This window comes from Antennarius striatus, chromosome 5 (assembly GCF_040054535.1).
Source record: "Antennarius striatus isolate MH-2024 chromosome 5, ASM4005453v1, whole genome shotgun sequence".
In the NCBI taxonomy this organism is placed as follows: Eukaryota; Metazoa; Chordata; class Actinopteri; order Lophiiformes; family Antennariidae; genus Antennarius; species Antennarius striatus.
In genome coordinates, this window is record NC_090780.1 from 25,183,511 (window position 1) to 25,205,391 (window position 21,881).

General features: G+C 43.9%; 3 protein-coding genes across 3 annotated transcripts; 1 reads left to right on the plus strand and 2 right to left on the minus strand.

The window, feature by feature from the left end:
- Positions 1–69: 69 nt before the first annotated feature.
- Positions 70–3,143, minus strand: LOC137595886 (uncharacterized). The gene is made up of 4 exons (XM_068316248.1): positions 3,025–3,143; positions 2,729–2,813; positions 1,937–1,998; positions 70–1,852 (listed from the first exon to the last, which is right to left on the minus strand). The coding sequence occupies exons 1-4, from the start codon at positions 3,141–3,143 to the stop codon at positions 592–594; spliced, it is 1,527 nt and encodes a 508-aa protein (XP_068172349.1). The 3' UTR covers positions 70–591.
- Positions 3,144–3,510: 367 nt separating this feature from the next.
- On the minus strand, positions 3,511–20,820 carry aldh1l1 (aldehyde dehydrogenase 1 family, member L1). Its single transcript, XM_068315111.1, has 23 exons — positions 20,758–20,820; positions 19,524–19,658; positions 18,859–19,093; positions 18,623–18,788; positions 17,914–18,015; positions 17,405–17,494; positions 16,337–16,474; positions 8,620–8,745; positions 8,436–8,527; positions 7,889–8,036; positions 7,697–7,816; positions 7,482–7,609; positions 6,672–6,822; positions 6,522–6,592; positions 6,281–6,386; positions 5,616–5,703; positions 5,441–5,534; positions 5,252–5,351; positions 5,062–5,160; positions 4,756–4,921; positions 4,573–4,678; positions 4,258–4,457; positions 3,511–4,096 (listed from the first exon to the last, which is right to left on the minus strand). The coding sequence occupies exons 2-23, from the start codon at positions 19,648–19,650 to the stop codon at positions 4,041–4,043; spliced, it is 2,709 nt and encodes a 902-aa protein (XP_068171212.1). The 5' UTR covers positions 19,651–19,658; positions 20,758–20,820; the 3' UTR covers positions 3,511–4,040.
- LOC137594922 (zinc finger protein ZFP2-like) lies at positions 9,731–15,697 on the plus strand. The gene is made up of 3 exons (XM_068314605.1): positions 9,731–10,006; positions 11,977–12,810; positions 13,800–15,697. The coding sequence occupies exons 1-3, from the start codon at positions 9,808–9,810 to the stop codon at positions 14,582–14,584; spliced, it is 1,818 nt and encodes a 605-aa protein (XP_068170706.1). The 5' UTR covers positions 9,731–9,807; the 3' UTR covers positions 14,585–15,697.
- Positions 20,821–21,881: the final 1,061 nt, after the last annotated feature.

Here is a 21,881-nt window from a genome sequence, read left to right on the forward strand (position 1 = left end):
TATTTCATTGTTTGACCCTAAATGCTTCATACAATCATGATAAGTACCATAGCAGCCTCACACTTTTTTTTTTTTAAAAAGTCTTGCAAAATCAGATTTGATTATACTGAAATTAAACTTTACAGCTCTAACTTGTTCAGGACATTAAGTTGGTCGTATAATGTGACAAAAAAATGAGGTGTTACATGGTTTGTGCATGTATTCCCGTGTCCATAGATCTTCAGAGGTATCGGTCAGCCACAGAGCACCAGAACTAAACACAACGGTTATACATCCAGATTATTTTTACAGAACTTCTTCTTGATTATAAATATTTAACTTCACAATATGTGAAAAATCCTGCATTTAAAAAAAGCACATGTTGAAAAAACACGTATAAGTATTCACATTATCATTTGATCAACGGCAAGCGTCCACCGTTGGATTAGCCTATCCGACTCCAATCCCAGCATTGGATTAAACAATCTAGAGTAAGTGCAATCATCTTTAAAAATAATATTCATGTGTTAAAACAAGCTACAATCTTGATTTTAAACTAAACATTTGAGTTGGTTAATCAATGCAATGACCAGCTGTTCTACAGAGGTCCCCTCACGTGACAAACTCCACCTGTCTCGCTCGGTTCAGTCCTTTGACAAGCGTCTTTTTGGACCCGGGTAAATTGTCCATTATTGCGGCGACGGCGTCAGGTTTGATCTCCAGCTCCTTGATCTCTCTCCTCCGCTCAGCTCCTCCTCTCCTGCACTCAGAACCGCTTTGTCGTTTCTCCAACACGCCCCGTCTTTCTAATCTACCTGTCCTCTGCTCGGAGCCGCTCCGCCTCCTAAAGCCCCCTGTTCTGTGGTCCGACATGTCCCCCCGCCCTGGTAAACAGCCCCCGGTAGCGTCAATGCTAGCATCCCTGGTATGGGAGAGGGGCCTGGCATTAGCATCTTGACTGAGGTTGCGGATGTTGCCAGAGGCTTGCATCCTCCTCAGGTGACTGGTGGTCCTCGCTGGACTACCAGATCTCTGAGAACCAGAGGAGTGGACCCGGCTCTCACTGTAGCTCCTCCTGGGGAGCGACGTTGGCCCCCGGTGCTCCATCAGGGGGCCCAGTCTGGACTGCCGGATGTGACCGTGGGTGGAGCGGCTACAGCAAGAGATGCCGCCGGGAAGGGGGACGGAGTGACTCGCCAGACAGGACAGGAAGGTGAGGGGGAAGGCGCGCTGACACTGGAGGATGCGTTTGGGAGAGCTGAGGCGTGACGAGGTGGAGGCGGGCGATCTCTGGCAGCCGGGTAGAACGTCCGACTTGCCGCTCTTTTCCTGAAAGGTCTGAATCTGGTGCCACTCCAGTTGAAGCAGCCTCTCCAGGTACCTTTCCAAAGGACCCATGGGTCTCGGACGGGGGGTCCCCCGGCCCTCCATGTGGTAAAAAACGGCCAACTGGCTGAGACTCCAGGAGTTGAAAGGTGGAGGGAGGAAATCCGGGAAGTCGAAGCCACTGTGGCTGTGGCCCCTGGGCCTGTGGCCGCGAGGCGAGGACCCGTCAGCCTCGATGACCTCCGGCCTCAGCTCCAGCTGTGGAGGAACCCGACCGGCGCGCAACACAGGAAGTCTCTCCAACTCGGACAAGTCCGTGTCGCTGTCACTCTCTCCATGACTGCTCTCTGGGTTGGGCGAGATTCCGTCCGACGGATGGGGACACGGTTCAGTCCGGGTGTAGCAGGGGAAGGCTGGTGTGTGTCTGCTCCCCCTGGAAGTCGTTAGCTTACGCTCCCCGCCGCAGCGTTGAGCAGATGGCTGCACCTTCACTTCCTTCCTGTCCTCCCCAGGATGCACCCGATCGGACTCCGAGGTTCCCTGAACACTAGAGAGGGAAAAGTGACGGATATTATCTCGGCATCAAAGTGGGAAAGGATGGCGTTAATTCTTTAGCAAACATCAATCTCACCTTTGCAGAGAGACGTTGTGCTTGGTGCCGCAGGGTTTATGTTTTGGTCGTTGATGCAGCTTCTATGATAGAAGAGTCTTTATTAGTCCTGCGCATATTTACCACTTATCATTAATTAATACATGAGGAAGTTGGGTGTTTGGTTGATTTGTAAGCTGGATTACACAAAACAATAATCTTGGTACAAAAAAATTAGTATTAAATATCACAATCATGACAAAGCAGATACCATAGTAATGTTATTGTGACGTACAATAAACACTTTTTACCCAATTTTTGGCAAAAAACTCAGTTTGGTTGTTTATAAGCAGATATTAAAGCCTTTTGTATTATTTAGCGGGCTTGCACTATGTTAGCAACAAGCTAACTTATTTTATCACTAAAATAACATTTTAATAACTTTTATTTTGGATGTTAATGTGGATCTTGTGAATATGTATTTGTCGTTATTCATGTTAATGTACATTTGTTGTGTTTTTAGTTTTATTATTACTTGCCCGGATGGGGGCATAAAAATAAATAAACTTGAACTTATTTTATAACTAAAATAAGCTAATTTTAATAATTTTACAATATAAATATAAAAATATATAATATCTCAAACCCTGATGATTATGCTGTGCTAATAAATAAATTACTAGCAGAGTGTTGTGGATAATCCTGTGTTTTGACACCGAGGATGAGAATAAATTATTTTGTATCAGATATTTAAATCTGGAGAATCCCGGTTTTTAATTCTTAGATGCATTAAATTTGCAGACTCAAATAAAATCATCAGGTCGTCACGGTTACCTTCCCCTCGGTGTTCTCCTGTCTGGGGAGCAGATCCTGGTTCTGCAGTGTCCTCCTTTGTGACTGCCGCCTACCCATTTTATGTCTTGTACAAAAAAATAAAGAAAATATTCATCAAACACACGCATCGTGCAATAAAATTAAACGCGACACGACGAATGAATTGCTTACAAATCGATTAATAAATTGAGAATCTGGCATCAAAACGCGTAAACCACAAGCGCGCCTTTGCGCGTCGCCGCTGAGGCGGCAGGACCGCCGCGCGTCCGTTCCTCCCCCCCGGATCCACACGCTACCTGTCGGCCGCGGGCCTGCCGACGCTCCGCGACGCCTTCTTCCATTCCCGCTCCGTGACGGAAACCCTCCCCGGGTGGTGTTGTTGTTGTGGAACGCGCTCCTGCAGGATTGTGCCCATCCCAGCTTCCGGAAGCCACCAATGACTTAGGGCGCGTGGGCTGCCCGCGAAAAACGCGGTGGAGGGATCGTGATGAGTGGGGGTCTGAGACGCCCATCATGCGCCCCGCTGCTCTTTTTGTGAGAACATGTGTGCAGGGTGAGCCGCCGGCCAGGAGAGGGCACTGTTCATCCAGAAGGAAGGCGACTTGCATGTTCCTGAAGCAGGTGCCTCACGGGAAATCATGAAGACGACTTTGGTCCACGTTTGGGTTTAAATAAGAGGGACTATTTTTTTCCGCGCAATACAATGAAGACAATCTGGGTTCCCTTGAATTGCTCAAAAGGCACTCTTATTGGGAAACAGTTTGCAGAGGTTAGAACAAGAGTAGAACTTTAGAACTTTATTGATCCCTTAAGTAGGTTCCGTCAGGGACAAGTACTTGCAAGGACTTGCCAATAACTATCAAACATAAGTCTTCTGAAATAATATCCGATGGCGGACACACAAACACAACGGGGATTGGCAACAGGGGGTTCTCACTAGTTTTCATTGATTACATCATCGAGCGATTATTAGAAATATTAAATTTCTTCTGGATTTTCTGACCTAATGTAAGCCATATTAAAATAGGTGACACCTAAATACAAACATTCCCATGTTGCATCGAAATCACAGTGATTGTAAAACAGTCTCAGAAGTCACTTCAGCCACCTACAGTAGGAACAAATTTCATTTGCATCGTTTAACCTATTAAAACATATTAGTGATCGATCAGCATGTTAAAGTGATTACAGCGTTCTGGTCGGTAATCGATAAGGGAGAGAACTATCTGCCGACACGGATCCGAGACGACGTCATCTCTTGGAAATCCACACGGAGTCGATGCCTTGACTATTCTTTCCTCCATCACGGGACTTAATACTCGATGGTTACAGCCTTTGTTTTCAGGTATTCGTTGAGAGCTTCTTGTCCTGTCAGAAGGAGAGAAACAATCTAATCACCACAAACTTGGCTGACACAACAAAATCCATTCATTGAATATCTATAAAATAAAGTTAGCTAGCCTGCTGCTGGGCAGTATCGATAAAAACCACGTTTATTACCTACGTTCTTATTTTTGGTATTTTCTTACCCAGGTCTTTTCCAAAGCCAGACTGTTTGAAGCCTCCAAAAGGCGCGGCTACATCCGTCTTGTTGTAGGTGTTGACAAAAACTGTACCAGCGTTCAGCCTTTCGCTGACGTACAAAGCTTTACTGATGTCCCGCGTGAAGACTCCGGATGCCAGGCCATACTCTGTAGCGTTGGCTCTTCTCAGGACGTCGTCCACTTCGCTGATGGATGGACACAAACGTGAGGAAGGAGGAGCAGAGGAAAGAAAAGTCGACTCAATGTGGTTCAGAAGGGATATAAGTCTTTTCAAGGCCTTTTTTTTTGCATTAGTCGTACCCATTCTTGAACTTGGAAATGATCATGACCGGACCGAACGATTCCTCGCTAGCAATGTACATGTTGTCTTGGACATTGGTGAAGATCGTGGGTTCAAAGAAGAAACCTGAAAGCAGACATGGAAGTTAAACCAAATCCTAGACTCTCTAAACCACCCGTTCAGGTGCGGATACTTGAGCTTACCGGGCCGCTGCACCTGTTTTCCACCACAAACCAGAGTAGCTCCCTCCTTCACGCCGGTCTGACAATACTCCACTAGCTTGTCGAGGTGGGCTTTGTGGTTCTGAGGACCGTGATCGGTGGAGCGGTCCAGCGGATCACCGATCTTCATCTTCTTGACTTCCTCGACCTGAGAGATAAAGAATCAGAGTAAAACGACCACGAAAGTAGAGATCCACAAAAAAAAAAACCAATGGATTTAATATGGGACTTGTATGTCTCTAAAGAACCTGTGGTTGTAGAGCAGTGTAAATAAAATCTTGGACATACCACTTTCTTCACAAACGCATCATGAATTGTATCTTCCACAAACAGTCTACCGGCGGCAATGCAGTTCTCTCCTTTGTTGAAGAACACAGAGCTCATGCCCTGAAATACGCAAACGCCACGGCAGTTTGAATCTGAGACTCTTTAAACATGTACTGAAAGACCAGGAGTCAAGCGCCGCTGAGGAATCTACCATTCGGACAGCCTTGTCCATGTCACAGTCGCCAAAGATGATGAGGGGAGACTTTCCTCCGAGTTCCAGAGAAACTTTCTTCACATTGCTGACTGCGCAGCTGAATATAGTGAAGAACACAGGAGAACAAAGTTGAACAGCAATGTCACGTTTAGTTTAGAGTTTTTATTCACACCTGTTACCTCTTACCTCTTCATGATGTGTTTGCCAATCTCAGTAGAGCCTGTGAAGCCAAGTTTACGGACATCCGGATGGTCAGATAGACGCTGACCCACTAAAGCGCCTGGAAGACAAGTACAATAGCACATCATTAGCTGAGGTCAGGCTAATGCGATGCTTGATGAGTCTGAATGCGTTCAGCTACCAGATCCAGGCAGGATGTTAATCACTCCTTTGGGTAATCCCGCTCTCGCAGCCAATTCAGCAAACTTCAGCGCCGTCAGTGGGGTCACCTGGAAACACGCAACTTATTTTTAGCCACACTAGCAGGACAATGCTAGTCTGTCAGATGAACCAAGACTGAAGCAGCTCAATCACAATGAGACAAGTGATCTCCAGAGGATGTACCCCAATGACTGGTTTCTTGTGCCGTCTAGACCGTTGTAGTGTATAAAGAGGGTCTTTTCTTTCTATATCATCAAAGCCTCACATTTAAAATGGGTCGGACATTTTAGGTTCAGAACTATAGTCGTAAATTTCTAGATTTCTGTCAGTGTAAGGAGTAGAGGTCTGGCTGTGCCCTCATTCGTACATGAACAGGTTTGGCGACCCAACGGTAGTCCAACACTGAAACACTCAACTATGCAATCTGGTTTCATTATGATGAGTCATATTTTACTCTTATAACAGAAACTATGTTATCCTTTGACGGTATTGACAGGAATTTCAGGAAAGTCAGTGCGTCTTCAGGAAACTGACTCACTCACAGTAGCGAGGTTTGTCTCAACAGCTTGAACACATTTAGAGGAAAGTATTGAGACTTGACTATTTTGTCATGGATTTGTAAATGTGTGATCTTCAAAGTCTGACCTGAGCTGGTTTGAGGACGACAGTGTTTCCAGCCGCCAGGCAGGCTGCCGTCTTCCACGCCAGCATCATCAGAGGGTAGTTCCAGGGAATCACGATGGCACACACTCTGATTTACGAATAAATAGTGGATTCTTCAATAAATCTGGAAATTACTTATATTCATCCAGGACAACACAACAAGTTATGGTGTTTATATTATTTAAGATACTTGTAACCTAAGTCGTTACAAAAACCCACTCACCCTATTGGTTCCTTCTTCGTGAAGGTGAGGTTCCGATTGGGCCTGGCTTGATTGATGGGGATGGTGCTGCCCTGTTGATAATTTCCATTATTCATGTATAGCGATTATCTCATATAAATGTTTGACGTAGTTACGACCGTGTCATCATACTTGGATCTTGTCACACCAGCCAGCGAAGTAACGGAACGTCTGGATGGACATTCCCACGTGAGTCTTCAGGGCCAGAGTGTAGACGGCCCCCGAATCGATGGACTCGATGGTGGCCAGCTCCTCCTGGTGCTCCTCCATCAGGTCAGCCAGCCTGTGGGTGGAAACGGCATCGCTGATGTCATGGATCACAGTTTGGGGTGATATTGAGTATAATTAACTACCATTAAAGGACTTAGTGGTATGCCCGTTAATCGTATGTCAGTAAATTTTTCAAAGCACATATTTACTGATTCCCACTAAAGCATAGTTGGAGCAAATAGGTACTGTGGTGACCATGTGCCACACAAACAAGGTCCACTTCATTCCAGACACATTCTATTCCCCATTGCTAGCTAACTGGTACACAAGTCTCTTCGGATGCCTGGCTTATTATTCAAATCTCACTCCTCAGGTTAGACAAGCCACGTAAAAAAATGTAGCAATCCTATTAAAACAGAGTGAACCAATACACCATTCATGAGGAATGAGTGATTAAACTTCCTGCAGCGATGCTCCAGGAGATGCTTCCGTCCCATTTACACAGGAGGCACAGCAGCTGTTTGTCATCAACTATTTATATCTGACGGAACCCCAACCCCGACTCACCTCATCTGTACCCCAACACACTCACTGATTCACGGACAGCGATAGCATTTGCTGCTTAAACATGTCGGCTCTAGGCACGAAATTAACTACTTCCTAGCTATGATAAGATCAAGCCCTAAACATCTAAGATGTAGTTCTTCCGATGTCCAACTGAAGGGCACTGACCTGTAGATGAGTCTTCCTCTGTCTCTGGGGTTCATCTTGCCCCACTCACCCTCCTCGAAGGCCTCTTTAGCGGCAGCGACCGCCCTGTCGACGTCACTGACCTGGGCCAGCGACACATCACAGATGGCCTGTGGGACGGAAGTTAAATACACGATAATTATACTGTACAGGAATCTTTCATTAGTTGAGTCTTTTTCTCTGTGCTTTGGTCGTACCGCGCCATCGGTGGGGTTGATGGTCTTGTAGGTCTTTCCTCCTTCTGCATCCACAAACTCTCCGTTAATGAAAAGCTGATGAGGCATCTTTATGGTCATGTTGTTGATGTTCATCTCCACCTTTTACAAATCAAGAAACAGTCAGCACGCCATCGTGGGCAACAACTTTGTAACGTTAGCTTTAGGACTCACATAGTCTACAACCAGCTCATCTTCATCGTCCTCCCCTCGGAGCTTCCTGACACACATCTGGATGAAGTCCTGGAAAGTGGTGTTCATGTAGACGTCCTCGTTCTGCAGCTGGCAGCTACTGGCCCGGAGCTTCACCTCCTCCACCAGCCTGAAGATGATGAAAGGAGGAGAGGAACGAAGGTTAATAGCAGGGCAACTCTTTTGGTTTGGGTTACTGCAGGGGACGTTTGGCGCGGTGATGCTATATAAGCTAATGTCTGTATCTCGGTTTAAACTGTTGGACAGGTTGGTGACTCTAGAGAAAAGTCAGTAGGGTTCATCCTCTGGTGAGCATGAGCATCTCTACGTATCTCCATAGTAACCTCCCGTTATTGTCAAGGTATTTCAGTTCGGACAAGAGAAGCCTACGATCCTGTGTCCTGATCCATCATATGGTACAAAGAGACATATTAGAACACAATCAAGTGAAGTAAAAAGTAGAATGGGAGAGTTAGATGAATAAATAAAGTTTAAAGGTGTACTATAGGCTTTTATTATTCTCAATTACCTCACTACATCCATGGAAGCAGCGCCGGACTTGAAGAAGTCGGTGGAGTCATCGATCTGAGCCACATTAGATAAAATACTCTGCCACACAGCCTGCGAGAAAGCATCAACAGTAAGCAAGGTACATCTCTAGGGGAAGAGTATAGATTTTAACTTTCTTAAATGGGTAGGGTGGGGGTCCCTACCCTCATCTGTTCAGCGAAGGCTTTCTCCTCCTCTGTGAGCTCCACAGCAGCGCTGCTGCCTGAGCTGAAGTACTGAGCAGCAGCAATCATCTTTCCATCCTCAAACTGTAGATTCTTCACCAGCAGCTGCAGAGAGAGTTCAGGGAACAGTCAAACAACATGTAGACACCTTTACCTGACATGAACCGAGAGAGGACCAGTCATTGGGATCAATCAAGTCACTAAGTGACTTTTAGCAACAGACCCACCCAATTCAAAAAACTTTATTTGTCCCCAAGGGGCAATTGAGGGTACATAAAGCAATATTGGGACAAAGACAAGATTGGGGAACAAAAAAGAAATGCAGAGTGCAATTTCAATTATGATAAGAATCTATTTGATGCTTACAAACACATTTTTTTTAATATAGCACAGAAAAAAACTAAATTTACAAATACGATTTAGCAAATTTACAATACAACATGGACGCCTTCTTTACGAATGAATGATATGAATGAATGAATGAAGAAAAACCCTTTAAGGTTATAAAACAAATACAGGAATTATTATTTATAACTCAAGGAAAATTACATAAAAGGGGGGTGGCAGTGGCTCAGCGGTAGAGCAGACGTCTTAGACAGATGAGCTAACGGTGGAAGGTGTCAGCTCACCTATGAGCCATTGCTGAAGCACCCTTGAGCAAGGCGCCGCCCCCCCTACAAGCTGCTCAAGTGGGGCGCACGCCAAAAGTTGCTGCCTCCACATCTACTGTTTGATGTTGTGTGTTGTGTGTACTAATTGCATGCTTACAGGCCCTTTGTGTGCTGGTGGTTGTGTTTCAGTGGCCTGTACACACTATCTGTAACTAACACAAATGTGCAACTGAGTGAAAAAGTAATTTCCCCATCTGGGGATTAATAAAGTATTCTTTATTTTTGTGTATTTTTTGAAAACAAATGAACTCAAAATGACATAAACTGAGATATACTTGAATATAATATACATATACAGTATTATATATATAACACAAAAAACACTATCTAGCTGTGGAGCTATCCTTCCGTCCATGTAAGCAGCTTGTCCCTGTGAGCCGTGTCGTACACCGTGTCCTCCAGTAGGGGGCGGTGTAACTACTTTATATAAGCAGCACAGGGCAGCCCGCGCCTGTGGAGCCACTCGTCCGGAGGCAGCAGACGGACAGCAGCAGACATGGCCGACGTGACGCTGCAGTCCTTCAACGTGTTCCTGACGGAGCGGCTCACCGCCGCGGCGGTGGACATCTACGGCTTCGTGGAGAAGGCGGTGCTGGACTACCAGGAGGAGGTGTACCGAACCCGGCTGGAGAACCAGCGGCTCCAGCGGCTGCTGGACATGGTCTACCAGCCGCAGATCAGGCTCCGCAGGGCAGGTACGCTCCCCCAGCGTGACGCTGCAGCTGCCGCCTCCACGACCGGCTGGGGGGGGTGGGGCAATTAGCCGCGAGTCCCCTGAGATCAAACCGCGGGACACCCCGGGATGCTGCACCCGCTACGTTAGCCACATAGCTAGCGTTAGCTGATGACGGGGTTCGTTTGGAGATGACACGATTATTGACCGTTATTTGGTGGGAATTCAAAATAAATAACTTTATTTGTAAGTAATGTGAGGAGCATTGACAATAAATAAGATTATACGTTATATAGACCATTTGGTCAGGTAATAACAATTTTTTTTTGTTAAATATATTTAACTTTAATATTTATCACAAATTTTCATGTTTATTTTGTTAGAAATATTTACGCCAAAGTTACAAATTGAGAGAACTTCACGATAATAAATGCATTACATGTAAATATATGGAAAACATGTATATTTGAAGGACAGCGTAATTAATGTGGAATAACATCTCTGCCAAACAGATTTCAAAATTATTTCCCTGAGGTTTATGGATGTACTTCCTTTTTCCACATTTCTGTAACATTACTTTTTTTGTCTGCAAAGAAACTAGCATAAATTGGTACTGATTAAAATAAGTGTTCATCATTCATTTGTCACCTCATTGAGTGACTTATTTAGTCATGATTAAATGTATATCAGGAACCATTTATTATATTTTAAAATGATTCATGGTGGCCACACCCAACTGTAACCGCGATAGTCTTTGAACTAAATGAACATATTCTGTTAGTACGGAAAAATAACTTTTTATCAATAAGCAACATTTTATATTAAACTCACTATGACTCACATTATTTTGATCATATTAATAAAACATTGCTGTCACGCCAACATTAGGACTCTTTTCACGTTGCATACCTTGTCCACGAGGTGTTAAATTATCCGAGTGTGAACGCATTTGTACTTTGAAATTTTGCACTTCCTGTCACTCCTCTGGTGTCTCGTCATGCTAAAAATCCATTGTTTGTAAAATATAACTTGAATTAGCCGAACGCTATGCAAGCAGAAAGTGAAACGAGTTCAAAGCCATGTTCATGTAAACTCTGTTCAGCTTCTCACAATCAGGTTTGTTTGTCTTGGCCCGATGTGCCAGGAATTAGCCTGAGGCATGTGCCAATCCAAATGTTGAAAACAGATAATAATGCATTTGACCCCCGATTAATCATTTAGTTGGTAGAAAGGAAATGAAATGCCAACTGTTTTGAAAATTGATGAATCGTTTGTTGTTTTCAATGCAACTCACTCACACTCGGGCATGAATGTACTTAACGTGCTTCTGTACGCTCTGGCTTGTGAGTTGTCAACCAAACAAAAGATGATGTGTGTAGTGTTATTAACCTCTTATGTAAGGAAGTTATGTGAGGATTTAAATATCTTAAGATTTGCTGAATTTCCCCCTCAGAGTGTCGTAGCTTTACTTTCAAGAAAGGCTGAACGGCTTTCTTGAAAGTAAAGTATGTTGAAGTGTTCCAGTACCAATGTAGAGACGTCCTCTTGTGATCCAGGAAAGCTGTTTCCAGGGGAAACTATTAATATGATGATTCTGGGTCATAAAATCAGAAGAATTTGGGTGTAATTTTGATTATTTGGTTCAATAAAGCCAACAGGGGTCGTAGCAGTGCTTCAGCATACCTGCAGTTTAACTGGGACGTAAAGAGGAGACGCTGAATTCAGCTTTCAAGTTACAATAAAGACGTCAGAGTTGATGTTAAGATGTTGTGAATCAGTGACTCCTGTTTGTACTTCCGAGTATTTTATTTTTCTACCTGTGAGTGCATTTTTATTCAAGGCTCTACTCGCGTTCGATTTCCCCGCCGCCGTTAGGACGAGTATCGCCGCTGGGGATCGTTCAACTTTCCCGACGTCTAGTTCATGTGTGATCAAAAAAAAAAGTGCTTTTCTCAGCTGCAACCAAAAACATTTTCCTATCCACTGTTGCAGATTCAATCCAGATCGATTTGTCCACACCCACACAGGAAGTGTGCATTCAGGAGCAGGAAGTAAAGAGGAAAGGTATTACGACTGAGATCAAGGAGGAGCCGGTGACCCCAACCTGTAAAGAGGAATGGATCGCACCGTGGAGCGGGTCTGCAGAGGCGGCTGTACGTTCCTCGTACAGTGGCGTTACAGACATGGCTCAAACTGGAGAGCGTGAAGAAAAGCAGACGCCCAACGATCTAACTCGAATTTCGAGACCTGGGCATCACGAGTACAAAGCCCCCGATGGACAAACTCAAGTCGTAACTGTCGGAGATCACCTGGAGTATAAGACGTGGTCAGAACCCGTCCAACTCATGCCGTCCATCGGAGGAACGACGAACATTTTTTTTTGTAATATTTGCCGTCAACCTTTTCTGAAAAAACTGGATTTAAAATCGCACCTCAAAGCTCATGCAGCGAAAAGTTCCCCAATGTTTGCAGAAAAGGGGTACATCTGCTCTATCTGCGGGAAAAAGACCTGCTCCAGGAGCCAAATGATTTGCCACATGAGATCGCACACCGGGGAGAAACCGTTCTCCTGTCCTGTCTGTGGGAACAAATACCGACTGAAAGGTCACGTTAAAGAGCACCTGAGGACGCACACCGGGGAGAGGCCGTACTCCTGCTACATCTGTGGCAAGACCTTCAACCGATCCTCCACCATGAGCAAACATGCCCGCAACCGACACCGGGAGGACACGCCCTTCAAGTGCTCGCACTGCAACCAGCGCTTCCCCCAGCTGCTGGTGTTGAAGAATCACATGAAGACGGTTCACAACGACCTCGACGCGGCGTGAGGCGACGGCGTGGCTACGCCCAACGCTAGTTCCATTCAGACACTGGTTCTGGATCAGCGTAATGAATCTGTTTAATCAAGAAAAGGGGTTATTTATACTTTATTTATGATTGCAGTGGATTTGCACAAATTAGCGTCTTTTAACCTCTAATTACAACTTGCTTTTACGCTTACTTGCTCAGTAGAATGACACTGAAACACTTAATGTGCCCAGAAGATTGATCATGTGCTCAATTTTCACACTTATACCAAATATTTTTGCCTAATGTGTTTAATGACAGCTGAAGTTCTGCCTTTTAATCAATGTGATTTCTGTTTTTTATTGTCTTGCAATATTCTGTACGGACAGATGTCCTTTCACAAAAAGTGGAATAGCAATAAAGTTTTGTTACATGGAGTGTTTTCAGTCTGTGTTTGTGAGCAGAAGCCAGAATGAGAGTTATGATTTCAAGACCGCCCTTAACAGATAAAAACGATTAAGGCTGACGGTGGATATTTGAGATAAATATTAGGAAACGTGTTTTTCTGGTTAAAGGAATGTGATCGGGGCACGAGGAGGATATAATCCTGTAATAATTCATCTTCCTGGTGTAATCTGGATCAAACTAGGGTTTTGTTTCCCTTTACGTTTCTCTCTGCTTACATGGAGGCAAACACGCCTTTTAAAGCTGCTAGTCTGGGCCGCCCAGGTCATAAAAATGATCTTGCTGTGCTTTTGCATGGGTACTCTTCAAATATTACATCATTAATGGGGTAAATATTAACAGGATTGCCTGCAGGGATTGCCCAGGTGCTACCTGCCACATCTGCACGAAGGACAGAGATGTAGCTTCATTAATGACTTAGATCTTTAGCTACATGGAGGATCTATCAGCCAACATCTGCATTTATATCTCAATCAGCCAATGAAAATTGTCGGTGATGAACCTCCGGGTGGAAGTGCTGTGTGTACCGCAAGCGTAACGCATTTCAACTTCCGTTTTTGCAGATGCCCAGTGGCCGACCGCGTCTCCATCCGAGGAGAAGATCCACACTCCAGAGCCGGACTGGAGCCGGGATGAGTGCCGGGAAGAGCCGGGACCATCCCAGATCAAAGAGGAGCAGCAGGAGCAGAGGGAGGAGCTCTGGATCAACGGGAGCGAGGAGCAGCTGTCGGCAGAGGACAGTGACGACGGCGACGCCTTGACGAAGGAACTCATCAAAACAGTGCAGCAGCTAGAAGACTCCAGAATGGCAGAAGAGGGCAAGGAACCTCTGGAGAACCCCGAGGAGGACGAAAAGCACTCGGAAGAAAAGATGAGCACCACCTTGTACCGCTGCCACATATGCAACTTCATCTTCACCAAAAAAACCGTGTTGACGTGGCACCTGAAGACGCACGAAAGCAAGTCGCACGACAGCCGGGGGAACTTCGACTGTCACATCTGCGGCAAACAGATTCCCTGCCAGAGCAACCTGCAGAACCACATGAGGGTTCACACGGGAGAAAGACCTTACAGTTGCCACTTCTGCGGCAAGTGTTTCAAACTGAAGGGTCACATGACCGAACACATAAGGACCCACACAGGAGAGAAACCCTTCAGGTGTCACATCTGTGGCAAGTCCTTCAACAGAGGCTCGACGCTGAGGAAACACGTCCTGGCCAAACACAAAGAAGAGAGGCCGTACAAATGCGAGGACTGTGAAGAGTTGTTCACCGAGAGGTTGCTGATGAAGAGGCACATGCGGAAAGTTCACGGCGTCAAGTTGTCCACCAGCCAAAGTCCCGCGTAGCGCCCAAGAAGAGATAACAACCACGTTCCTGCCCTGGTGCCAATCCACGATCCGTTTTTTAAACCATTGATTAGAAAATCTTTTAAGGCCACGTATTTCAAAAACAAAATGTTATTGAGCACTTGAACACAAACTATACTGTTTGCAGTCAAAACCAGGAAGCCATTAGCTTAGCATAAGTCAGGTGCTGTTACTATTTCTTGGCTAAGCTACAGACAGATGGAATGACTTCCTGGTGTATTGTTGAGTAATAGGCTGCAGGCTGTAAAGACACATGATAGATTAAAATCTAAATTTGCACAGCAAAATAAACAAAGGTGCTTATAGGTGTGTGACTGAACTTTGAACCGAGCCAGATGAGCTTTTTACCCGTATATATCTATACTGTTTGCTAAGCTAACGTTTTCCTGGCTTTTACTCCACATGTCGGTGCACAGAGATGAGAATCATTTCAGCTAAATCGGGGAAGGGATTTAAAGATTCCGTGTTTAGTTTTAAACTAGTTCTTCAAAATCGGACACCACTGATTGGTTGTGATCAGCTGTTGATGCTCGGTGTGACGCACAGATTTTTGTCGCCACCAGAAACATGATTGTGGCACCTCGGTGAACAATGGAGGAGTGTGAACTCTACCAACACACAGGTCATGTGACTCCTGAAGGATCAACTGCATTCCCCCCATGTTTGGACATTATATTGATGAAATTTATCTTTTTTAATCATAATGTGTCACCGTAACAGTATTTATAACTATATTAACTATGCTTTATGGTTTTATATTTGTTGTACATGTCAGTATTTTTTGGTATTATAAACCTGTGGTGAACATTAATATAAAGCTTGAGAAACCGTATTCAGGTGAGAAGTTGTGGGGTAAATATTCATCACAGGATGGGGATGATTGACAGGTTAGATTTACAAGAACTGCCTGTGACTGTCAATACACGACAACAGGAAAGAGAACTCCAGTAACATTCCAACGTGGTGAGATTCTGGATTGTCTGGAGACTCTCGGCACATGCCTCAGGTTTAAAAAGCTGTGTCCTACTTCCTTTTGCAAGTTAAACAGCACAATGGGGTTAGTGTTCCGTCCCTTTATCATTCTGAGGTGTGTTTTGGGTGTAACGTGAAATAAATTCATGAATACACCACCTGTTTCCTGCAGCATTCCTATGTATGCAAATACATGACATTTACAAATTTGTTGCTTTCTGTTTTCGCTTACTATTTCTGCAAATGCCGAAAATAAGTCATTAATTTAAAAGACACAAAAATGCTGAAGGACGTAAAGTTTTTCTTGTCTCAGTGTGAAAAGAACATCAACTTTAACAGCATTGATGTCGCCGACACCCAAATCTTCCGTCTGGCATTGTTCCAGAGAGGAAACAGGAAGTTCTTTTCTATTAAAGATGCTCCCACTAAGAAGCTTCAGGTAAAAGGCCTGTCAAAGCGCCAAATTTTTCTTAAACAGAGATCAAATTAATAAAGAAATGAAAGTGATTTTATGGACAGGTTGCGGTAAAGGAGTCATGACGGTTTCAGTTTCGTGGGACTTTTGCTTTTAGGTGTATGGTAAAAACAACTTTTAAGAATCTAACATGAGTTATATAATATCAAGATTCATCCAAAAACCTTTTTAATGTGACCTCAGGGTATAAATCTCTAACTTCCTCCTTTATTATTGGTCTTGATTTTGAAAATCTGTTGGAATTTGTGGGAAATCTCGCTTCAGGATGTCAATGGTTGACTTACAGTCTTGCCGTCGGAGCCGAACAGCACCAATCCAGCCTTGGTGACGATGCCGGGCCGGCTGGCGCCAGGAATCTCAAGGGGTTGACCGTTGGTTGTGGTGCCATTATCCACCAGACTGGAGCCGTAGAACGTCACTTTCTACAGGAAGACAGGGAAAGACACCTGAACACCTAAACCGGGGTGAAGACACATAAAGCACCACCCTCAGGAGATACCTGCTGATTCAAACCAGAACCCAACACTCCAACCTCTAAGCAGAAGCCTAGCCCAGCCTAGACTATCCCATTACCCCTAAGGGTCATTGGGGCACCACAGATGACCTGCGGTTGTCATCATATGGTGTGTCTTGGGCAACTGACCCATCCTTCTCCGGGTTGTAAGCAGTTTGTCATCATACCCAGGACCAGGTCTGTGCTGAACACCGCGGCATCAATCAGTTGCACTTGTTGGGGACTTCTTTGACTTACATTAACAAGTCATTCCATTGGGGATGAACTACCAAGGAAGTTCAGTCACATCTGTGGATTCACAAGGAATGTTTTATGCTTTCCTTAATTCCATAACAGTCCTTGAGAGTCTTTCAGGGCATCTCGGACACAGCTAAATTCTGTCTTGAGTATAATCAATGTGTGATTCAATAGCCTTGGATGTAATTTAATGACATGAGACGATGCAATAAGGAAATAATTTATTTAAGTTTTAGTCGTAAAAATCTCATCTCAATCTGGCTGAAAGCAGCATTCAGCTGTGGACAGGCCTCAGGCGTCTCGTTAAACTGAGTGTTAGCCGTCAAATCAGGTGTGGTTCGGTCTTTTGTTGTCTGGAAGTCAGCCACTGTTGAATGGCGGTGTTCTTTCCAGATGCAAGTACAAAGTTCATAACGCTTGTAAACTAGAATGGGTCTGCTGTGAATAATTAAGGAAGTAAATATCATTCGCACTTTGCATCTAGATTATGAGGAAAATAAAGTCAGACGTCCTCTAAATGAGGTCTGGCCATGGACTTCAGACCCGTCAGACCCAACACTGTCACAAATACGTCAACGAACGCCGGAGGTGAATGATTTACCTGTCCGTCAACCTCGGCCCAGGCCCCGGGAACTTTGTCGTTTCCTCTGATCCAGTTGTGGAGCGCCTCGGCGGGTTGGTTCCAGTCGATCTGCAGACGGGGACGAGTTCATACCTTTAGATCAAAGACTCCTGAAATAACTATTAATGGTTGTGTATGGAAATAAGTTGGTCAGGTGTTAGTCAAACGTATTCCTGATCCTCTGTTAGTAGAGAATCATCCAACACTATAAAGTGCGACCAATTAAAAAAATTTTCGCAAAATATATCAAATTTTCGTAAATATTAATGGATCATAATTCTCCTCTGCTGTCCCGACCTTCAAACCCAGAGACATGTTTATTATTTTAAACACTAATGATTCTCTTATTATCTTCCTCTGCCTGCGTTTTAAAGCTTCAATGTATTACTGCACAGCAGAAAAACATAGGAACATGCACACATCCAACCATCTGACAATGTGTTTTTTACCACTGAAAGTTTTCATGGTTTGGAGTTAAGTTGGGTCACCTTAGCGTTATCCTTCTTCTGGATGCACTCGTACGTGGCTCCCTCCTCAGGCTGGACGATCTTCGGGGCCTTCCCTTCAGCAATCAGCCTCACGGCATCGACCTGGAACCAGAATGATAAACGTCAGCATCTTTAATGTGATGCATGAATTATTTATTTACCTACATGTTCTGAATGGTAAAGACTTTCCAATTGAAACAGTCGCAGCTCCTACCTGGAATCTCCCATTAGTGTTGAGAGAAAATTGTTGTATTTTGTACTTAAATGGCATTAAATTATTGTTATGGCTAAGATTAAAAAAGATATATATATTTCTTGATACTGTTTCAACACTTTACTAATATAAAATAATTTATGTGCAGGTGTGTTGGTGGCGCTGGTCCATGGTCTATGGCAATGGCTTCCCCGCTATGCTGATGATACTGTGTTATATGTCAACATCTACAGTATATATGAAAATACTACCAGATATGAAGAGCAGAAATGTTTGACTGACCTCACTGTAAGTGTTTCTACAAATTTTGAAAAAATAAAATAATTAAAAGCAAGTAAAAGTTTGACTATAGCGACTTGTCCTCAAAGAGACTCGTATTTGCCTGTAGTTGTTAAATCGCACATACAGTCCTACTTCCTCCGTGGTTTACCCGTCAGTTTGTTTTATTGACAGGCTCCGCCCACACACCAGCGCAGCCTCGACGCCTTTGCTTACCGTCCCTTTGACTCCCTCTGGGAACAGAAACCTCTTGTAGATGGTATTGACGGTGTCGTTTGGTTCCACGTCACACTCCCTCTGCAGCAGGATGGGTCCGGTGTCCAACCCGTCGTCGGCCCAGAACACGGTGAACCCCCCCTTCTTATCGCCGTGGATCAGGGTCCTGTGTGTCGGAGACAGCGGGTGAACGCCCAGCCGCCACGCCCACGCCCACCTGGATGAACGTTTCCTACCAGTTGATTGCGGAGGCGCCCCTGTGGCGAGGCAACAGGGAGGGGTGGTAGATGATGGAGCCGTGTTTGGGGTGGTCGATGACCTCCATGGGGATGAACTGGGAGCAGAAGGGCAGGACGTTGAGCTCGGCGCCGGTGGCCTTATACTGATCCACCACCTCTGGGATGGCCTGGCCCTTCAGACGCCAGCGGGGGAACTTAAAGACGGCGACACCGTCCTTCTCTGCCTCCACCGCTGAAGGAACAAAAAACTCAACGGAATTAACACAAATATGAAACAGCAGAGAAGCGCTAGCTAGCTAGCGTAGCACTTACATTCAACAATGACACTTCTGACCTCATCAGCCCACACGATGACTCACAAAGTTTTGCAATATAGAAAAATTCCAAGAGTCTGGTTTTCCCTTTCAGGTCTATAATCCGCAGCCAATGGCAGTCATTTCTTTACAGGTCTATAAATCCAAATATGGACGTTTACTGGAAGCTTGAGGACTATCATATAAAGACAGACATGAATGGCCTTCATTTCACACCATCGTCTTTTAACAACATGCATCCTACGCATGTGACTCATTGTGTTTGGAAGCCAAAAAGGCTTCTAGACTCGTCCCGGTCGTGAACTCGTAGCTGGAGGCTGGAGGTTCTGGTCCCTGCCCGGTCCTCACCCAGTGGGTCGGCCTTGCCGTCTTTGTCAGGGATGGTGAAAACTCCCACGATGTCATGGCCGTCATTCCGCAGCTCCTTGTAAACCTCCTGGCCGAAAAGACTCTGACCAATCAGAGCGATCTTCATCCTGAGTTCTGGGCAGGAAGCAAAGAGACACAAGCTAAACCCAAGAGATCATAGGATATGAACCTTAAAGAACACCAGAATGCATGACATAGAAACATACAGAAGGTAGTTAATTCAAGTTAGGAAATACTCAAAATTCCCCAAATGTAAAAATTTTTATTAAAATATATATATGTCAAGATTAAAGTGCAAAAAAGATTAAAGTGCAAAAAATTTGGATGAACGGATATTTAACAGTTTTTGAGTCATGCTCTTTAAATGAAACACTCAGGATTAAAAGGTTTTATTAAGCATGTGAGGCTTTTCTAGGGAAAGATGATCTTTTCTTTGTATCCATAGCGGGGAGCTTCTAGAAAACGTTTTATTTTATTTAGTTTTAAAAGCCAGAAAAATTTCTTTGAGAAGTTTGTTCAGAGGTCATCAGTCCATCACATTTCACACAAACGTGTTTCTCCTGGGTCCAAAGAACAAACTGGTTTCTCCATAGCATGAGTTCAAGGGGTTTGCAGACAGAACATATGCATAGAAATCAATAATCAATGATCAAAATTAGCGTGATCAGCAAAGGTTTCACTCTGAGAGTCAAAACAATCATATTTCAGTGTGAAAGAGTTCATGATATTTCTATGTGTGCATGTCGAAGAGACGATTTGTAAGAATATACAATTATTTAAATGTAGCTGCAGAGGTTTCATCATGAAGTTTGACAAATAAATCATTTACATTATATATATATATATATATATAGATATATATATATATATAAAATTTGAATAATTCATGGAATACATTTTTCATTCTGTCTGCTGTAGTATTTTGAGGATCACAAAGCCTGTTTGACCATTTATTGACCTGACAGGCAGGGGGCGGGACAAGCTGTCCTGCGGACCAATCATATCTCCGAGCGTGCTCCCTGCCTTTGGTGTTGACCAATCACAGCAGAGGTGAAAACCAACGGCTTTGACAGCTCTGAAGCTGTGTAAACTTTGCAAACTATCAACTTTGATGTGTTCAAGAAACGGATAATGTCCCATGTTGCATTGCGCGCTCTCCTTTACAAACATCATGCACAGTTAGGTGAAAGTGAGGGGAATAAAACCTTCTTACCCCCGCCTGCTGTCCCGGTCCTCCTCCAACGCCTAGAAAGAGGGATCACTGGGCTCCAGTGGCTTTAATGCCCCCCCCCCCCCCCGTCACACACATGCAGGCCGTCCAATTACATAACATCCAAAAGGGAACCGTGATTGGACGCGACCGGCCATAAGGCTGCAGGGGGGCGGCCTATCAGCTTCCAATGAACGAGCCGGGGGGGGCTATGACGTCATCATTTCCTGTTTGGTCAAGATTGTGTTTTTTCCTGCAAAGCAATTCTGATAATTGAGCAGAGGGTGCATTGAACATATTGACGTTTGTTTTTACATTTATTTTAATTTTTTTGTTGTTCTTGTTTGTTTTTTTAAAAAAAACATTTTATTCTTGTTAATTTATGGGGAAAATATCATTTTTCAAAATGAGAAAAAAAGACAAAAATCATCAAAATTCTCTGAAATGTTAGAAAATTCCTCCAGTTTGTAGGAAAATTTGTGGAGTTTCATTTTTATATTCCGGAAAAAACTTTTTTTTGAAATTAATTTCCCAGAACCTTAACTTTTTTCCACGGTTAAAAGTTTAATTTATCAGCAACGTAAATCTAAAATGTTGTCTGCCTGGAGCAAAACGAGAAAAGATAAAACGAGAGAGATAAACTGGATCACATCATATTAATTTTAATTAGTGGGTTTGGTTTTAGAGGAACCAGTTTATTCACATTGAGCAGCAGAAACCAGTTTGAATCCCATTCCTTCTTCCTCCTCTCCGACCAGCTTCTCTCTCGTTGACTGAAGGACCGTTAATGATCTGTCATACCCTGCAAATACAGAATCAATATCATGTAAAAACAATATGTCAGCGAACAAGCAACGCAAACAAGAGGAAAAATATAACAGTAACCATGGTTACAAAATAAACAAGGCTGGAACATTGTACGCATTATAAACAACACAATATCAGACCCTGGACTTGAACCACAAACTGCACAAAAGTCAGGTTTTAATGGAATATTAAAAGAGTTAAAAGTTGGACATACAATTTTAAGTAAATCAAAAATAAATAAATCTAATTTATTCATCCTTAAAATTTTGACTGTTGGTTATTTTATTGATCAAACCGAATCTCATCCGTTGAAGTGATTT

Bases quoted from the DNA above. Each gene is read 5' to 3' on its own strand.
- LOC137595886 (XM_068316248.1), bottom strand. From the start codon at position 3,143: ATGGGCACAATCCTGCAGGAGCGCGTTCCACAACAACAACACCACCCG. The intron at 2,814-3,024 runs GTAGCGTGTGGA...TTTTTGTACAAG, and splicing joins GGCAGGCCCGCGGCCGACAG to ACATAAAATGGGTAGGCGGC. The intron at 1,999-2,728 runs GTAACCGTGACG...CTTCTATCATAG, and splicing joins AGGAGAACACCGAGGGGAAG to AAGCTGCATCAACGACCAAA.
- LOC137594922 (XM_068314605.1), top strand. From the start codon at position 9,808: ATGGCCGACGTGACGCTGCAGTCCTTCAACGTGTTCCTGACGGAGCGG. The intron at 10,007-11,976 runs GTACGCTCCCCC...CCACTGTTGCAG, and splicing joins GATCAGGCTCCGCAGGGCAG to ATTCAATCCAGATCGATTTG. The intron at 12,811-13,799 runs GAGGCGACGGCG...CCGTTTTTGCAG, and splicing joins CAACGACCTCGACGCGGCGT to ATGCCCAGTGGCCGACCGCG.
- aldh1l1 (XM_068315111.1), bottom strand. From the start codon at position 19,650: ATGAAGATCGCTCTGATTGGTCAGAGTCTTTTCGGCCAGGAGGTTTAC. The intron at 18,789-18,858 runs GTAGGAAACGTT...TCCGACACACAG, and splicing joins GGCGCCTCCGCAATCAACTG to GACCCTGATCCACGGCGATA. The intron at 18,016-18,622 runs GTAAGCAAAGGC...TTCTGGTTCCAG, and splicing joins CAGAGGGAGTCAAAGGGACG to GTCGATGCCGTGAGGCTGAT.